The 20,365-nt window shown below is 40.8% G+C and overlaps 1 protein-coding gene and 1 non-coding gene across 6 annotated transcripts in view; both read right to left on the bottom strand.

The window, feature by feature from the left end:
- LOC6532833 (cyclin-dependent kinase 14) overlaps positions 1–20,365 on the bottom strand; it is a 91,919-nt gene that overhangs the window by 9,837 nt on the left and 61,717 nt on the right. For 3 of the 5 annotated variants that reach the window (XM_039374202.1, XM_039374204.2, XM_002093534.3), the window contains exons 4-7: positions 17,492–17,683; positions 7,728–7,766; positions 2,135–2,346; positions 922–1,013 (exon numbers count right to left, since the gene is read on the bottom strand). In XM_039374202.1, the coding sequence (XP_039230136.1) occupies positions 922–1,013; positions 2,135–2,346; positions 7,728–7,766; positions 17,492–17,683 (535 nt within the window). The remainder of the gene's footprint in view (positions 1–921; positions 1,014–2,134; positions 2,347–7,727; positions 7,767–17,491; positions 17,684–20,365) is intronic. The other 2 variants (XM_039374203.1, XM_039374205.1) reach the window with 1 other exon arrangement.
- Positions 1,786–1,850, bottom strand: LOC120321642. Its single transcript, XR_005561395.1, has one exon. It is a non-coding gene; the product is annotated as a U7 small nuclear RNA (small nuclear RNA).

Here is a 20,365-nt window from a genome sequence, read left to right as displayed (position 1 = left end):
AAAAAGGTGACGAACCTGGTTCTCTCTTTCCCGTCTTGCCAGCTCCATTTGTCAAATTATGAGCGAAAGATCCCAAGGCCCCAACTCCGATTGCAAACTCCAGCTCCTTGAACAGCTAAAATCAGTGCCAGACGAGGCGCAAATGAGGCAGCATTTTGTACTGCCATGTTTTTCCGGGCGGGGTAAATGAAAATAGGCCGGGGAAAACCCAAGGAAGCCAACTCAATTGTGGGGCAAGTATTAACAAAAGTGCGTGTTGTGCACTGGAACAAATTAGATCTCATGCTTAGTACTTTTGTTTAAGTGGCTACTGAATGAAATGATTTTTCCATATTCGAATGATAACAAATTAGAAGAATAATGAACTAAATACTGTTTTCGCTCTTCTTGTGATTTATCGCAGTGCAGAGTTAGACCAACTGAACAATTGGGGCCACAGGCAAAGGAAAAGGAGCTGTGGAAACAGGACATTCCCGCTGCTCCTGCTGCAACTCAATCTCCTTCTCCCGCCGAGTGACCCACATTGCCCCTTTGGCAAACCACGCCGGCGACCCCTTCCTTTTGGCCGTGATTGATAGCCACATTTGCATGGCTCTGGCTGTAATGAGTCTGCCAACGGGGACAAAGGAATACGCTTTGGGATGGATCGGGAGACGGAGCCAGCAGGAGCAGAGCACCAAAAATAACTAAGGGAAAACGTCGGATGCACGAGAAGGGAAACTAGCGAATAAATCAAGGCAAAATGACGACACACATTTTTTTGCAGCTCAAGGAAAAGGGAAATCCATTTTGATCGGGGTGTCCATCAGAAAATTCAAGCTGAGCTATGGCTGGCAATAATTTTTTGTTTAACCCACTGACACGGCAACCCATTTTTGGGCGACCCAGGGACTACGGCTTCATTTTGGGTGCGGTACTCACTTGCTAAATCCTTTGTAGACCGTCGCATAGGACCCTTCGCCCAGCGGCTCGAGTTTAACATACGCCTCCTGCTTGCCAAATGGAGAGTCGCCCTGTGGGAAAAAAAAGGTCGAAAAAAAAATAAGAGAAGCAAGCAAAATGGAGTTGAAAAATGTATCATGTTTGTTAATTAATTAAGCAAAGTTAGTTTGCTGTTGCGGTTCAGTTCGCATTACATTAGCGCGTGATGTAATCGGCGGGAATGAATACCCACTTCGGAAAGCCACATGTTTGTTTCCAGTTTGTTTTTCAATTACGCTAAAGCTGCCGTTGTTTTCAGTAGGCATACAGGGGGATTTTCTGTTTAATTAATTACTTAATATGAAGTTGACTCTTGGAGTAAAAAGTTGTGTAAACTTTCCCCTTTGTTTTAATATGGTAAATTTAATTTCTCTGCAAACGTTCGGGAATATTTTTGGACCTTTTAATCAAGATATTATTATGAAGTTGGCTTTTCGTCTTTCAGAGTAAACATTTGTTTAAAATTTTATTTGATTGCTTCTATAAAGGGCCACTTTAAATAATGACCAATATGCCTAAAAGTATGCAGTGCGATTTTAAAATTTATAGAGTTCATCTATAATTCGTTGTTTAACCGTAGAATTTAGGGATGGCGCCACAATGGCACGAACGGAAAAAATGGTAAAGATCCTTTTAATATATATATTTATAAATTTACAAAATGAATCAAGAGATTAAAATACCTCAGTTCAATTAAATGCATAAGAGTACCAGCATCAGCATATTTATCTTTCATTAGCCCTTTGTTAAATTAACTGACCAAAAACCATTAGGTTAATATTTAATTTTAATATTTATTAATCAACGGGAACACTCAATGCCTAGACAAAGGGTCCCAACAAGACAAATTTCAAAGAGAATAAAATTTTCAATACCAAAACACGCTCCGCATAGTGAACTCCATGCAAATGCAGCCAGAAGCAGTTGGGAATTATAGAGCCAGTAAATGGAAGCAAGCTACGCTCATATAAGTATGCTATTTAAAATGTTCAAAAATGCATTTCAAAACCATAGTCGAATGCAGCAAAATGTTGGGCCTGATTAAATATATAATATCTTATATAAAGAATACTTTTTTAATGTCCTTTTAACGACTCTTTTCTAACACAACAATAAAGTATAGAGTCAAAGTATAAACGTGAGCAATACTTACACCAAATGCACTGAATCGTTTCCGGCGCGGATGCGTTTCCTGTTTGTTCAGAAAGACCTCGGACTTGGGTCTGGGCGGCTTCTTGGGACGCATGACCACGTGGTACTTCATCTCCTCGCGGATGTCCTCGTCGAGCAACTTGCTGTCGGAGGACACGGAAAGCTGTCTCTGGACGCGATCGTGATGGTCGGTGCTGTCCGTGCTGCGCCAGTCTGTAAATAGTGGGCAAAACAAAGCGGAAACGGAATGCTTGAGTAAACGGCCGGGATAAAGTAAGCAAAATGGCAGCAGGTAAAGAAGGTAAAGAAAGTACAGAAGGTAAAGACCCAAGGAAAAGGAATGGCCAAAATGCAAAGGAAAAGCCGCTTAATGAGCAGCAGACCCACTCAAAAACCAAATTAGTGGCCCCGACAACAACCTACAAGTGAGTCGCAAGTGGATAGCAGCCAGCTCAAAGGACTATTTATGTACACTCCGTAAAAAAGGCTGTATAAAACAGAGTTCACAGAGTTTTACTCAAGAAGCTGTCTTTAAGTGCAGCATTAAAAAACCAGCGCTTCACTGAAAGAAGACAGTTAAGTGTTTCTCACCTTAAATTTAGGAACCTTGATAATAAAATGTGTATTTATGCATAATAATGCAACACAAATGTATAATAAATTGGTACTTTTGTGCAGCTTCGGGCGAATTTAAGAATTTAACTCAGCTCCCATTCGAATGCAGTTTTTGTCAGCGTAGGAAAATATTTGCCAGATGAACCTCGCATTTCTCATTTCCTTAATGAGCACAAAAGGTGCACGAATGAAAAAGGGAAAAATTCCGTCAGCCAACTCATTATGCACATCATCAATATAATGAAGAATAAGAAGAGCAAGAGAGTTGTCGGCATCTTTGGCCAAAATAAATCGAGTTTGGCCAACCTTGAAATGGCCGGATTGAATGAATGGAAGAAATCGGTCTGTGGAAATTGTGCCATGTTTACCGCAGCCTCGTTATAATAAAATGTTTCAAAAGCCACCGCAGCAGCTGTGCGAAAGTTGGTCTAGGACAAAGTTTTGTGGGAGGCGTGGCGAATGCACAGGTGTGCTGCGTTGCCTGTTCAGGTGCAAAATCTGGGACTGGGTCACCTAGTAACCTGCTGATGATATTTCTTCATTCATTGACTTTGCGGGCGCCCTGGGTTTTGGGATTCCACCTGCGAGTTCACGCCAGCGCCCAGCTGCGCTTGCTGTTTGTTTGGTTTTCTATTTGAGCACTAATTACATTTTAAATTATGTTTACTTTTCCCCCAGTTGCAGTTCGCAACGTAACCATGACTGACTTTTCCTGCTGGGCAGCGGGGGGGGAGGGGTAAAAGTTTTCCAGCTCAGGTGCAATGGCATCATCTGCTTTCGTTTGAATTTATTTATATAACAAAGTTGCAGCAGCGCGGCAAATTGCTTTGCTTAAAGAGATTGGCTCTTAGAGATTGAAACTTTTGCCAAAGACCCACAGACCCACACATAGCACTAGCACAGCCACTAGCACTAAAATAAAATCCAAAATATCTTGAAATATTTTCCACTTGTGAATTCGCAACATGTTTCCCATTCGGCATTACTTTTTCGCTTATTTCTTTGCCGCCTTGCGCGCGCCTCCCGCCAAATCATAAAAAATTTAATATTCGCTCGCAAGATGTTCTTCCGGCCAGAGTTTCCTTATTCCTGCAGAATGCTTGAAAAATTACTAACATAAAAATTAAAAATTCAACAGCAGCTGATTGTAGAAAAGAAAACTTTCAGCGGCCCACTGAGAACAATATCATGGATGGGGTGAATTTTCCACACGAGGAGGAGGGAAAAACTGACGAGCTGCTGTTGAAAGATGATTCATAGAACCAGCACCGAAAGAAAATTTGTGTTCAATAATTCTCCAAAAAGGATCATGAAGTTTACTAGTACATCTAGTTGAATCTCCAATTCCCATTCGGAAAATCTCGTTACTTATAAAATACCAGCATTTTCTCTCAGTGTCCCATGAAAGGATACACATGCTTAGCTCCGTATCCTCTGTATGCTGACAGCGATTAAATGCGCAATATGCGCCATAAATGAGCCAAATAAAAGAAAAACTTCTATAAAACAGAATATATATTTCAAAATGTTCCCTTTTTAGTCCTCAAATAGCTCCTTATTCTCCACATCTTGTCTAGTCGCTCGAGTGGAATGGCACTTGGCGTCGTCTACTTTACTTTCGTCCTGGCAAATCAGCGAAGGAGGAACAACAAACGATGGCAAGCATTTGATTTGCAAAATTGACTGAGCATTGGAAAAGTGCCTGTAAAATTGGAAAATGAGGGCGAACTCAAAAGGGGAAAGGGCAGGATATCCGTTTGCCGCCATATAAAGTCTTTAAATTGAATTGCTGCTGTGTGCGAGTGCCAAGAGCAGCCAGCAAAAGTCAGCCAGCAAATATAGCCTTTTGGCAACGATAATTGGATGCTAGAGCGCTACAGTGGCAATGTGAAAGTTGCCATTTCTTGGCATTAGATATTTTCGGGTCATCAAAACGATTATTATTATTTCCATTATGCTTGGATATGCTACAGATATCGATTTGGATTGCCAGCAGAATTAGGGCAGAAAATGAGCTAAAGTGCTTAAAAGGTTTTATTATTGTGTCTTGGCATGGCTATTTTCGGGGCATAAAAACTATCATTATGAATATTATTATTTTCCTCGGGTAACTCTAAGGCATAACAATGTTATGGAGGGAGTTCTTCTTTTTTTTTGGGATTTTCTTCTTTCAGAACGTGAAATTTTGTGTGGAGCCCTGGTGGTTTCCTTATCTGCACCTGACCCACTTTGGTTTTATCTGCTGTTCCCTTAGTTACCTTTTGCCACACCCCATAAAGTTATTTAGTATTCCATTTTTCCCACTCAACTCTTCTTTTTTTATCGCCCTCGCTGGCTGCTCCTCCCCTATATTATGTTTCAACGCCTTCGTGTAAAGTTTTATTGCATTTCCCTTGCCCATACATATCTTGTCACAAAAAAAAGGATATAAATGTAAAAAATCTGTGACGCGAAAATCTTGAAATGCAAACAGAAATCAGCACTGGAAGCTGTCGCCAAAAAAAAAAAGTAAAAAAGTGAAGGAACTAAAATAAGAGAAGATAAGTTGAGGGAAATTCGCTTGTAAAATGAAAACAATGAAAATTATGCAAGCGCATCAAGCAGAGCACTTGCACAAAAAAGATAAAAATAGCACGGTGGCTACCAAAGGAACTTCGGGGGATTTGCTGGAGGCAGATGTCCGCGGACGCACTCGCTGATGTCTGGTATCCTTCTGCCCCCTCCCCTCCCCTCCCTCTCGAATTCGGCTCGTCCTTCGGCCAGGGTCTCTTGTTGATGTAGTTATGCAAATGCTATGCAAGGATGTCACGTCCTCCCGCTGACTTAAAGCCACGCACACATGGGACAAATACCAAGTGTGTGTGCCAGGGGAGCAGAGAGCTTTTCCCTGTTCCCACTTTATTTGGGTACACAAAGAGAAATGTATAATGTATACTTCTCAGAACGTAGCTTCTTAAAGACCTAAGAACATCCTGAAAGGCTTCAAACCACAAATGTTTCAACTGCAATGACCAACTTCACCTTTCCTCTGTTTTCCATTTATTCGGAGTTCAAAATAAAGTAATACAATTGTTTCGAGTGTCCCCTATTTGTTGCGAATGTGTGTGCTCTCCGTCTGCGGCCCCATCCGCCGTTGTCCTTTTGCATTATTGCATATTATTGTAATTTCTGTTTACTATTTGTTTTTGGCTTTGCAACAATATTTATGCCTCTCGGCGCTGTCTGGAGGCAGCATAAATGTCATAAAAAGAGCGAAATCACAGCGGCTTGTTGCATAATGCTGAGTGGGTCAGCCGCCAGCCACGCCCCGCAGTAGTGTGCCATAAAAAAGCATAAAAAATGTGCACATAAAAGTTTTTACTTTTCATTTGCATACGGCTACGGTTAAGGGACGGTGGGGGGTGAAATCGGCAGGGGAGGCACCACATTCCTTCAAATAATATTCTTTTTTATGCATGTACATATACATATATTGTTATTCATATGCGCGTGTCGAGCATTTGCGTAAAAATTTAATAAAGCTACACTCGAAACTCGACACTCTGTTCCCCTTTTGCGTTTTTACAGAACTTCAGAGTTGCCTTGGCCAGGAAATGGCATTCTGATAAGAGCGATGGCAACTCTGGTTGGCCATCGACAACGAATTTCAAATTGCCCCAAAATAAAGGACTGCGAAAATGGTGTCTCCCAATATATTTCGCCCAAAAAAAAGGATGTATCCATGGGTTCTTATCTGGCGACATCTCAGACCCTCCACTTTTTTACCCAACCCACAATCGCTGTTTATGTTTGTGATTTATTATTCAGGCAAGATTAAATTTTCTCTTTTTACTGCAGTCCAGCATCGAACTCATCCCCTTCTCTTTCTGTCTACCCGTTTTGGCATCGCTGTTGACAGCAGCAGCCTTAACCCCCTGTTGCCGATGCTTTTCCGTTTAGTGCCTAAATTTATTGTGTTGTTGTAGAATTCAATTACAATACAGACAACGGAGACCAAAAGGCGGCCGAGAGAAAGAGGCAAAAATCGACTTAAAATGGGGGAAGTTTTTGGAGCCTTTCGGGGTTGGCAGGATATGCAATGCTGCATCCTCAAATGTTTGCTTTCCATTTCCGAAGCTTCAATCAGAAATTCAGTTAGAAATGCCTGATTAAAGTGAAATTAAATTGCAGCTGGGCTGAAATCCATGCTTCAGTGCAATTTGTTGTAGGAGTTAGCTAGTTTAGAGTAGGCAGAGTGCAAAGCTAAATGAACTTTCTCTTTAGGATCTCTATTCATAAGCTTATGAGCTTAAAGCGTTTAAGGAATCATACATTTTACTAAAAGGTTTGATTTATAATTTTAAATATTAAACGCAACTGGCAAAACTTCGACTTGTGCAAGCACGTTATAATTAAATCATTAAATCAATCAGGCGCTCAAAACTTTGCGCTGAAGTTGTTGAACCAAAAGTATCTTTTGGTCTTTCGGAAACTTCACATTTGAATGGCCGCCCCACTTGTTTAGTATGCAAGATTTATAGGCGGCCAAAATTCAATTACGGCGATGACAACCTTTTTCGTACTCAGAAGCAGACTGCATCCTTGAATCCTCGGATCCTTGAATCCTGCGCTAAGCCAATGGGCTTGTGCAAATGTCTCAATATGACAATGGTGGCCCGCTGCGTTTTGTCATTACTTATGGCTGTCGCCTGCAATCGTCCTTCCCCGACTCACTTTTATTGACAAAAGGATACGGATACTGCGAGCACAACAAGCCGACTGCTTGACATCTATTTTAATGACATTCTGAGAGCTTTGCCGCATAAAATATGGCAATTTAAATTGCTGTCCGAAGAAAACTATTAAAAGTCTGGAGTATTTCCGGTGCGAGAGGCGAGGGGAAAAAGAGGGGAAGGGTTCAAAGGATTCAGGACATGCTGTGCGCAAATAAGAATATTCAAAGTAACAGATTTAGGGGAGAGTAATAAAAAGCATTTTACCTTGTGGTTTGTTATTATCATTTTTCGCAGACTCTTGTGCTAAAAATAAACAAAATAGAAAGAAATGGGGGGGAAAAATTGTAAATTAAAAGTGTTTCATTCGAGCAAGCAGTAAAAAAGTTGGCAACTATAACTAGGTAAACAAGTATTAAAGTACAAGGGCAAAAAGCGGTTAAAAGTGCATTCAAAATTATTTATGGCTTAACCCAGTTAAGCTACTGCATATTACCCAAGAAAAAATCCACTTGGTCACGGAGTTTATCAAAATATGGTTCGCATTTTATGATTTACAATCAATTAAGTGTGTGTGTGTGGGGTTGCGATGTTTACGAGGGTTTTTGCCCTCCGAACTTTGTTGACAAATAAAAGCATAAATCGCGCGTAATAATTGGCCGAAAACAGGAAAAGCCAAGCCAGCGATGGAAAGCACATTTAATGGCTTATACACAAGCGCATTGGACATGGTCAGGAAAAGGAACAATAAAAGCCAACAAAACAAGGAAAGTGCGCAAGGAGCACATAAAAGTCGTTAAAAGATTTACTCTATTCCTGGTTGATACACTGAAAAAAATCAAGTTATTTAAAGGAACTGTATATGGTGCTTAAAGTCAGTTCGATAACATGAACCTAAATCATTTAAAAATATAGAATATATATTTTATACAACTTTGTGTTTTATGTGTGCTTTTTTTAATTCACTTTTGTCACAAATATTTTTCTCAGTGCACAAGTCTCGCTTATAAGTATTTATTCCTCTTTTCGCACTCTTCCTTTAGCAGCGAACTTTTCTCGTATGTTTTCGATTTTTATTGAATAAGGAATTGACATTTGATTAGAGATTTCGGTTTTCTTCTGGGACCTGTTCTAGTTTTTGGGCGTGAGCGCGTGTCTGGGATTTAAGCTGATGTCCCTGATGTTCATCACTTCCAATTACACTCTTATTTACGGCCAACGAGAAGTGCAGGAAAATGGCGAAGAAGCTTGGCCAAATTGATTTGTGCATGTGGATTAGCAAGGGTATTTCATTTTTGGTTGTTCAAGGATTTAACGAAAACTGCTTTAGGTGCAGACTTGTCACTCGATGGTGTGTTTAATTACTCAAACCCGATCAAAACACAATCGAGAAGAGTTTTCCAATTAAGCAAGGGAAAGGCAACCCAAAAGAGTGGCCAACGATCACGTACAAACAATTTTCAAAACGTGGCAAATTATTAATTGCTGACACTGAAGGTCCTTTTATTTTTGCGATTCTTGAATTAATTACCCACTCCCAAAAAGTAGTAACTCTATTAGTGCCGAAGTGGTGTACACATTTGGGAATGTGGCAGATTCAACACTTGAAACCATTCTTCGACGAAGTGCTTGCCACATCGATGGGTAAATCCCTCACAAAAGGCTCAAGACTTCAGCAACAGACATCGACCACTTTGATGTTTTGTAATTAAGGCGAAACAAATCCTTCCTCGTTCGAACTTTTCCTCTTTTCCGCACTTTTCCGCACGCCACATCCTGGCGAGACAGTTGGACAAACACACATGAAACTGTGTGTGTGTGTGTTGCTTAACAAATTACATACAAATTACTTTACTCCGTTTTCCTCAACGGGGATGAGTGAAAATTTCCGTTTCCGTCTCCATAAACAAAGAAAGCGGAAATCGCTAAGCGATTATAAGGAATATGGACTAGTGATGGAACTTTCATTATTTCACACACTTCTCAGATTTAATGGATGTTGTATCATTGATAAGATAGCATTGTTTTACTGTATCCCTAGATTAATTAATATCTTAGATAACTTCATTTAAATCACTTCACGATGCCATCTCTAATATATCGCTTAATATGCCGCTTGTCATGTCAAAATGTTTACTTTTGTTTCCCTGGGAGGCGGCTTCAACTTATTTTCCTTCACTTCCTACACATTTGTTTGTAATTCGCAAACAAAAACAAAAAACAATTGGCGGCTCATCATTCATCATGTCATGAGCTTTTTTTGGTGGGGTGTAGAAGCAAAACATATGACAGCATATTTGTCTGAGAAAAGGCAACCCCTTTCTTCTACGCAGAGTAGACATTTAAATTGGCTGGGGGAAATGCGCTCGGAAAAATCTGAAGGCACCCAAAATGCCACACAAAACTGACGTTGATGGTAATTAAAAGCGAGTGGTTTTCCTTTTAAAAGGGTTGAGTGGCGTTGGCATGAAATGAAATTACTAACGGAAAATTAGCGGTACGGCACACATGGCGTATGCTTAATTTCCTGCCTTCTCCTTTGTCCTGCTCTGCAATGGCAAAGCGCTGCAAATTATGCTCATCATTGTGACACAATTAGCGGGGCGGCAAAAGCGGTAAAAGCTGCACGAGCACCACCGACTTGCAACTTAACCCTAACGGATGTCGACGCGTCGTCCTGCGGTTTGGTGGCAACTCTGGACAGCTGCACTGCGAGAAAAGTCATGTTTAATGTTGACAAAATATAGCTCTAGTGCATAGGCGTGAAATATTCGTAATAAAAATGCTGATAAGTATATTTTCATGCATAAATCAAGTGAATTTGAGTATCATTCGTGAAATGTGCATTATTGTATTAAATATAAAGTACATAATTAAATATATATTTTTATATTTGGCAGTGCATTAACAGGAGACAGGAGAGGCCAGGATATTCTAGGCTAGGCCACTGCGCACACACTGCAATTTTGCGATTTCTCTATGAAAGTCATTTCATGCATGCGAAATTAGTTTATGTGCGCAATTTCAAAAGAAGTGCCGCAACGAGGAAAAATGGCTGTGGAAGTGGGAAATTTTCACACTAAACGCTGGATATTATGCAACATTGTTGCTGGCCGTGTGGCGGCCAAAAAGAAACGGGAAGCGGTAGCTGGAATGCCCTAAAAATATTTTTAGGTATATCCGGCACCGCCAAAGGAAGAACCAAGAAAAACTTTCAACTAGGAATTTTTAAATTAAACATCCCAAGCCAATCTAATTCTTTTTTCCGTAAGCCAGATTAATTTCAAGCAACTTCGCCTTGACCAAACCGCTATCAAATTGATTTGTCACAAATGCTCCATCAGAGAAGATTTACAACCTCAATTTGTCGTCTATTTACCAGCCAGTCTTAGCTGAACTCCTTGGACGTATCGGAAATTGCACAATAGAAGTGAAATGAATTGATTCCTAATGCGATTCCCCAGCCACAGACCCAGTTTTTCAGGTTAAAGGAAGAGGTGAAAAGTTCCAAGATATAAAGTGCGGTAGGTAGCAACAGGAATCCAATTTATTTGCAGTTGCAGACTGGCTGCTTCTCCACTTCTCCATTCGAGCACATATTAATAAGCAATAAAACGGATTTTTCCTTTCACTTCGCCGGGCAGATAAAGATTTTCAATAATATTTTTACAACTGCTCGTAAAAAAATTAAGGGCCATGAAAAAATTGAGCTGCTTGAGTAATTGAAAACGCTGCGCTGGCTGCCTTTCGTTTTAATTAACTTCAAAAGGTTTGCTCAATAAACATGCCCCAGAGGCATATACTCCAGCATGTATGTAGCTGGGAAATATCCTTTACCATCAGTTTTCATCCCAGTTATTGGCCACTGATTTGCGGCAACTGGAAACAAAAGGCGGTAGGCGTGGCCCCTGCAATATATCATCCGTTGTTTGTCATTCCGGGCAGACGGGGAAAAAAGAGCGAACAAAAAATGATATATACGCAAGTGCACAATGCTGCCGTCGGATTCTCGTCACATATGAAAACGCCGCATTGTTTACCCACTGCGAATCGCTCAGAAAATAGCGAAAATAGAGTAGAATCGCTGGCCAATAACACAGCGAGCTATTGGTTGGAAATGGTATTGAGTTTCCCCACAAAGGACACACGTAGTCGATTTTAGCCTACAAAGCGGGAAAATTCAAAAGAGATGTTGGTCAGTAAACAGGCCTGCGCTTCTATTGCGAATCACTCGGGGGACTGAAGTACTGCTGATTGATCTACAGGACCCACAGGAACAGAAAAACTACGAAATACCCTGCAATCCGTTCTACAGTCGCTCAACACAATGGGAATTCACCAATTAACTAGCACCGCATACGAATGTAAAGTAACACATATATTTCTCTAATTATATTTTAGACTGAAGTGCACAAGCCATTAAACCACAGAAATCGATATCAACATAACAGGTTATACATAAACAACGTACAAAGCAACTTCGCATATGCAAATGTAACCACACATTTAATGATAAAATAATTGACGCCTGATTGATACGTTATTGCTGAAATCAAGAAACTCGTCTTGATTACCCCATTGCAAATGGTCCAACAGCCGCCTATTGCCTATTGCCTATTCCTATTCCAGAACTCAATCATCCAGCGAAGGACTCCAACCTCCTCTGCAAATCCAACAAGCCCTCGGTTCTTTGGCCTTTGCTCTGCGAAATGTAAACGACAATCAACTTGAAATGCAGCCCTCCAAAAACGTAATGGGAATAATTTGCAGCAATTTCATTCGAAAAGCCTCTCACACAGGATACAAAACGCACACGCACACACAAGCAAACACGCACACACACACACACGCTCCCAGTCACGTAAATGACAATCAAAATTTGAAGTAGTCTGTGTGGCAGGAAGGAAACGGAAACGCCGCCTGACCAAATGAAATGCGTAGGCCATAGGTAAGCCAGTGGGGATAAGCCGACGAAGGCTATAGCCGTGGCTATATGACTATGCGGGCATGGCGATGCCCCAAGGCTGTCACATTCAACACACATAACGAACGTTATCTGCTCCGAAGGCCAGCAGCCAGAACAGGCATATGACGAGCGGTCAGCAGGAGAAGGGGAATGGGTCCACACACCAGGAGGATGTACTGTAAACTCTAGTCAGTCATTCTAGCAGAACAACATTTTTGATAATTTCAATTTTAAACAACTCCTTCCTAAGCAGTAGCCAACTTTTAGTGCAAAGCCTTAATGAGTATGACTAAAGTTTAAAGGTTTGAAGCCAATCCATATATCTTATTAAACAAATTAATCATTAATTTCACTACCATTTCCAGTCATATTTTTCGCTCACTGCAGAGACATAGAGGTGGAGTGTCGGCCGGCTTTTCCCAGTGGACCAATACCCAAATGCATGGGAATGTGAGCCTGCGACTGTGTTTATGTATCGATGTGGACAGCCACATTTGCAAGTTGCTTATAATTTACGCACACCTATGAGATAACTCTGTGTGTGTCTCAGACTTGTGAATGTGCGGCAAGGATATCAGTTGGCACACACACAAAGACAGGACAATCTTTAGTTACAATTTGGGCAGAACCCAAAAGGCAAAATGCCACCCTCAAAGCATCCAACCCCCAACCCAACCACTTTATCATATTATGAATCCTAATTCCGTTTTTGGGGTTCGGGTTTTGGGGGCTCATGACCCGAGGTCCTTCGATGACGTTACGGATACTTCAGCTGTCCGTCAAAATGCGCGCTGATTGCAACTGAAATGCCCTCAAGCAATAATAATTCCCATGATTCCATTTGAAGGATACACCAAGAAAAATTATATTATTGCGGTATAAGTATAATTAGAAAATTGTTATTAATTCGTGTTCTTTTAGTTTTACCTATTTTTAAATCTCAAATTCCAACACAAATTTATTAGAAAATGTAACATTTATTTCCAGTGCACCCTCATCGCCTTAATAACTCGAAGTAAAACCTTTTAAGGCTCTCTTGTCCATTTTTTTGTTGTTTGTTCGCCCATTATTATTTTTATGGCATCCTTTGGTGTTGGCCAAGGAATTTATAATGACAAGCGAAAATTTTAATATTGTGCCACTTTCTTGGACATGGGGGCGTGGCACCGCCCGTGGGGCATTGTTAGCCACAGCCAGATGCAATAAAATAGAAATACTCATCAAACCCACGGGGATGATGGCTGGCCACTATTAAAAAGTTTTCCAGCACATTTTCAGGAACCGCCCTTCGTTTAACGAATAATAAAAAACGAAAAGAATGAATAAAAAAGGATGTTCGCTGTGCTTCAAGTTGGCCATAATGAGCTTAGTATGCATAAAGCGGTGAATTGTCAAAAGAAATTTTCTGGACAATTTTCTTTTTCGTCATACGAACGCGAAGCTGGGTTTATGTGGCGAGTTGGACAATGGCGAAAATTGGCAGTGGTAAGCCAAAAGTTGGTGGGGCGTGGCTTGACTTTGAATTATTATAAAGCTTTCACTTTGCTTAGTTGGCCAGACAAAGTTTTCAAAGAAAATTGATTGCAACAGCAAAGGGGGTGTGCGAAAAAAAGTAAATAGGGTAAAATTCATAGACATGATATACTTTAAAGAGTTAAAACAGACAGAAAATACAAATACAAAAGTTGGAAAGTCTGCTTTAGGAATTTAAATTTTTTTATATTTAACTATTCTTAATTGGTTTTGGATCTAGATTATGCTCTGAACCTTATGTTCATCTAAAATTTCAACATGTTGGCACCCCCATTCTCAGCTAATGAATTCAGTTTGCGGCTCAAAGAGTTGTTATACTTGTGCATTTGCCACAGTTATCCAGTGTGGTAGCACTCTTTTTAAACAAGCCAATTAGCAAACTTTTCATTTATCAAAGCTGAAAAAAAAGCCTTTGGCCTTTTGATAAGCTCACTCTCCTTTCTTTCAGCCCCAATTCTCGCACTCCTTTTTGCCCACAGACGTCATGCAAATGCTGTGCAGTGCTCGGAAAAACACTCGGAAAAAGGGGCAGAATAAAATCAAACGGAGAGAAAAATGTGGACCGCAAATTTTCCATGTCATTGCATAAGTCGCTTCATTAGCCCAACCAAAAAACGACCGAAAACCATCAAAAAATTGTCTCAGCCAAAATGACATCAAACGAAAAGGGGAAACCAAAGGAAAAGACAGAGAGTTTTACAAACAACAAAAAAATTTAAGTAAATCATTAAAACAGAGAAAAGCGTTCTTTTCAAATGCGGAAAATGCGGAAAAAACAAGTCAGCGAAGGCGACATGTTTTTGCTTCGTTAATAAACTGCAACGATTCTGACAGGGGGTGGAGGTTATGACCTCAAAGGGGTGAGTGGGTGGTGGGTGGCTGAATAAGTGGGTGGCAGGATGGAAGCCACAAGAAAGACGCTGCCTAAACCGCAAGGCGATGGGTAAATTCTGTGCAGGGATTCCGGTTGTGGCTGCCAGTTAGAATTTTAAAATGAACCGCAAGAAAGACCCTTAATAGACGTGGAAGGTATAAAAAGCACGCCGAAAATTGTCAAAGGGTTGTTAAAAAAAGAAAACAACAGGGTAACACCGCGCTCACAAGACACGTACTCGAAACAAAGTGAAACAAAAAGATTTACTTTAAGTATTTTGCCAATAAATTTAAATCACAGACAGTTATTCCGAGGAGCTAAAAAAAAAGGGTGGCAGAGAAAATAGGCAGGGGTATCCCTTCTCAAGGAAGCGGCATTAAAAACAAACAATGAAACAAACGCACAGGATCCTGCGAGTCAAGGAACAAAATAAAAATAAACAAAGCTCAAAGGACGAAAGACGAAGGATGGCACAGGAAAGCGCGTCAGAAGCCAAATAAAGCGTTAAAAGGATTTATGCGCAAGTTGAGTAGAGTTTATACAAGGACCTTCTCTTTCACCCTATAAAAGTAGCTTACAGGTGGCATTACGCGCCTTTAAAAAAAAATCCAGGGACCCGGCAAAGAATGCCTCTCACACTTTATCACCGACTTTGAAGCCTCTGCGTCTTCTTTTCCTGGGCCAAATTAAATTTATTCGTTATATTTATGCTTCACGCATAATTGTAAAACATGATTTACCATCGTTGCTGGGGTGCCTTTTAAAATGTTTCATGCGAATTCTTTTTGGCCAATATGTTTACGAAATTTTACACAGCTATGTTCGCATAATTTGCGCATATAAACAATAATCTTTTGCAAAAGCGTTGAACATAAATTGTTCATATCCTACGCTGCTACCCCTATAATGGCACCCAGCGTTGTTGTTTTGCTAAAGATAACTTATAAATCATGTAATCAGAACCGCAGCGAAAAAAAATGGGAACAGCATGAAAAACTGAAATTGCTTTTTGCTGATAGGAAAGGGGCTGGAAAATTCCGGGTGCGGGGAAGATGTCCTCTGCTAACTGTGGAGAATTTTCTCTGCTGCCTTTCAGAACTCTGTAATTTATTGTGCGTTACATAACTTTATGATTGCATGGGCAGTGGGTGGCTCAAAAAAAACTTTACGGAATTGATTTTGATAGATAAGGGAGTTAAAAAGTTTCATCGATAGTTGTGAAAATTATGACAAAATAATTCCAAAGGTCCAATTATACTATTCAATTTATTTAGCATTTAAGTGTGGATTAATTGGCACAAGAACTTACACAAGTGCTCATAAAATCGATTAGAATTGTTTGCCAACTTAGTAAATTCCTGAAACTAAAAGCAAACCGCTACAGTAAACACTTTCCTTTCACTAAAATAGTTTAACGACTTTGTTCCTCGATAATCCAAGCAATGTACCGATGGAATTCAATGTCAGAGGACATAACTTGGAGGAAAAGCGGAAAGCCGGGTGCAAAATGCTCGTTCATGGCAGTGAAACAGTAATGGCATTGAGTTTAAAGCCCGGCAAAGATATATGGAGCATGCACAATTTCCATTTGGTTATGAATAATTCCCTTGTTGCTGTGCACTTGCTTGTTAATATTTCCATTTCCGTTGTTTTATGGCCCGATTCCGAGAGGCCTAGACATCGGCAAGACAAAGGGTACATGTATATAATACAAGGAGGTACAAAATGGAAGTAAATTCGAGTTGAGTGCCCCGCCTTACAAGGACAATAACAAACAAGGAGCAACAGAGCTTCAAGTGCACGAGTGAAGCAACAAATGAAGCCATTACATTCACAGGCTTATCGGCAATGTCAACGGGTCTACCTCGCTTTTCGCCAACTCCACAAACACCCAACCATTCATTGTTTGCATAAAATTGCAATTTACAATTATGAGAAAAACAGCAGCAAGGAAAATGATGACAGAGGGCCTCGCTTATCTGCGGAAATTCTCGCTTAGATAAGCTCAAACGGCGAAATGGAACAGAAAGAACTTGTTTGCATTAGCTAAATGAGACAAAAATTTGATAAATTGCCAAAGAGCGGGAGTACACATGGAAAAAAGCTACACTTTGAACACAAAAAGCCCAGGCACAAAAGTTATATATTTTAAATCATACATTTTTATAATAAAACAAAATATTTTATATATTAATTCGGCATATTTATTCTGTGTGTACAAAAAAACAACGTTAAATCGAAGCAAGGGAATTCCCAGTTGCAGCAGGGGAATGAGAAAAAGTTGGGAAAATCTAACTTGCTTCCATAATTAGACACGCTGCTCACACAAGATGGAGGCATAAATTATTGCCAGCCAGTCGGCGGGGGAAAATCTAGAGAGTGAGGGACTTGGCATCTTATCATTAAATTAGTTTCGGCGGAGGAGGGCAGCTTAAATGAGAGATTATTGCACAAGCGGGCGATAAATTACGCAAAGCTTTATGAATGAGCCTATTCGAGGGCTAAATTCGCTTGAGTTTTGGCCAGATTGTCCATAGGAAAATGTTGACTATCATGTGAAAAAAAATATGTTCTTAATTCCGTACACAAAAGGCATTTGTTATATTTTTTTAGAGGCAGTTTAGGCATAGATATTAGTTAGAAAATTCAATAGCTCACCTCCATATCTGCAATTTGTCTTGTCAGCGGGTATATTGCCATTCGGTTCGAGTCGGTCCAAGTATTCCTCCGAATTGTAGCCGTTGTATGGAACTTTGTTACCGTGATTGTGGTGCCCGCCATGTCCACCGCGATGATGATGGTGGTGGTGATGGTGGTGCGTCGACTCGTCGCCATCTTCGCGGGAAATTGCTGCAAGCAGGGAACAAAGGAAATGCCACAGTTTAGTTCAAGTTCTCTTCAGGTGCACCGTTCGTTCTCCCGGGAATACTCTGCCCTAATTAAATTACAGGGCTCGGCCATTGAGATGTCAATATCCATAAACGCTCAAGTGGCAGGAAAGTCACTTCAGTTTTTCGGCCCACCCATCACAACTTCACTTTACAGTTTTCACCCTTCGAGCCATTAGCTCTGACAGTGAGCTGTAGGTGAAAGATGAAAGAGGAGCAGAGGAGTTCGGGTCTCGGGTTTCGGGTTTTGGAATGCCAATCAACGCCTACTGGACAACCTCCCTTTTTTTGGGGTCAATATGCCAAGCTCTTTGTGGTCTGTGGCTGTAAAACCACCAGATTGTGGTCCTCTTTTCCTGACTCCTAGCCCTGAATCTGACATTTGCTTGCCGCTGTTTACATTTGCTTCCAATCAACTTGAGGCAAGAATGAAAAATTTACTGGAAATATTTAAAATCTATTTGAAATCTGTGTCTTTTTAGGCCCAAGGAAAATAATATTTGTTTTGTTATTTTCGTTGGAAACGCTTTAAGAGCGGCTTAAACCAAACACCATTAATAGTCACAGCTCATAAAGAGTGGAATGGGTATAAATTGTCAGGGGTCTTTTGCATGGGTGTCCAGGGCAAACATCGAGGGTATTTTGAATGTGCCGAATATGCAAATGAGTTCAGGACGACGACGAAGCCACTGGCAAACAAAAGGCGAAAAAATTGGCTAAGCTTTTGTACAAATTTATATGGCTGCGCCAAAAAACGGGTGAAATCAGAAAGGACACTGGAGAGGCGGTACGCGCCGCTTTCTGCCTTCCAATTTCTAAAACGGAAACACAAAAGGCTGAACCAGCAGGTCCATGTTCGCCAAGTTTACCTGCTCTGAATATCCCCCCCGATGGAAAAAAAAGGCGAAAACGCGAAGCGAGTCAAACGGAAATTGGTAGAATATTAGCTTACCGCCAGCACAGCTCTACACAGCACAGGACACACATGCAAATCCTTTTTTTTTTGGGCGTCCTGGTGAGCCTGCAATTTGCTAACGATATGCATACAAGTGGGCGTGGCAGAGTCGCCAAAAGGGAGTCGAAGAAAAAGAAGACGAAACCAAGAGGATTTCCCCGGCAAAAGTCAATAAATTGTAATCAAGCCGAGTGAGGAGGCACAAAGGGAGTACCAGGAAAAAAGCTTCGATTCCCCATCAAATTCTTTGATTTTGGCCATTTCTTGCACTTCCCCGATAATGGCCATCATCTGGCAGCCGAAAAAATAAATTATGGCAAGCCATAAGCTGCGAGCCAAGGCAGTTAATATGTTTAATTAATAGTCAGAGTAAATATGCAACCCAGGGGAGAGTGAAACACAGAAGTTCCACAGTTCCAACCCTGTCCAAATGAATGATGTCACCCACCACAAATCACAAAATAGCCGCAAATCGTCGCTACAAATAAGCAATTTATTTGCCAAGTCTACGGGGGCATGAGAGGGAGCGTCCAGAATGCAATGCGAAGTGCCCCAAAATCATCTTTCGATGGTCTGGGGGAATAAAATCTCATAAAGTTGTGCCAACACACGCCGGAAAAGTGGCCGGAGTTGGCCATGTTGGAGTTGGAGCTGGAGATGTTGGAGCTGGAAATGTAATCAATAAAATATGTTCAACATAAAGTACAAACCAAAAGGGAGTTGGCAGATTTTTTGAAAGGCGGGGTATGTTACAGTTGGGTTCACAAATATAGAACTAGGAGATACAATGTGCAAAGAGAAGAAATCCCAGAGTGCCTCATGTCTGAGCTTTTGAAGCCACTACTAGATGAGTTTACAAGTACATGCATTTGGTTCTTTAGAACTTTTTATTATTTTTGTTTTTGTTGTCTGTGTTTGTGCTATCATTTCATCCTTAACTGCATGCACATTATGCAACGCCACCGCAAAACCCGACTTGCCACACGGCATTACATCAACTCTGGTTATGTTCCTCCCCCGAATTTATGAACCACACACTTTTTGGTTGGATTGCCAAGCCGAAACTATGAAATGAGCATAATATGTGGCAGGTTGGCTCCAGTGCCAAAAAGAATCTTCTAACTTTAAAAGTTTTCTAAGCCGAGAGACGTCGGGTGTTTTAAAGTCCGACACCCAACAAATACCGCTGACGCATGAGTGACAGGACATGGCGAGAACACAAAACTTGGACATTGGCAGGACCCCAGACCCAGAAAAGCCAATTGAACAAAGCTCGCAAATTGCAAGCATCCCAGGAAAGAACAGAAAGAGATGGGGCGAGTCAGAGGGATAGAGACAACAGCAGCGGCCAAATTAAATCAAAGCGAAGCCACAAAAGGAAAAAGGCCAGCAGAAACGAAGAAAAAGTGCGCAAAACTTCATCGAGGAAATGCAATAAATTTGCAAGGATCTCTCAGTAAAGAGTAAGAGTGAAAGAGGAACATGTCAGAAGGAACAGAGATATATGGTTAAAAAGAGAGCGGACGAAACAAAACCTATCATGCCTGGGGCGCATGAAACTCGTTTCTACTTTCGCCCCAAAGGACTTAACGGGTACTAAAACCTAAAAGGCCCCCGAAAACTTCCAAAACTCAGAGAGTGTTGAGCTGGCAAAGGATTGGCAGCGTTAGAAAGCCATAAAAAGGGATA

Source organism: Drosophila yakuba, chromosome 3L (genome assembly GCF_016746365.2).
Source record: "Drosophila yakuba strain Tai18E2 chromosome 3L, Prin_Dyak_Tai18E2_2.1, whole genome shotgun sequence".
Classification (NCBI taxonomy): domain Eukaryota; kingdom Metazoa; phylum Arthropoda; class Insecta; order Diptera; family Drosophilidae; genus Drosophila; species Drosophila yakuba.
This window is presented reverse-complemented; position numbering and strand designations above follow the sequence as displayed.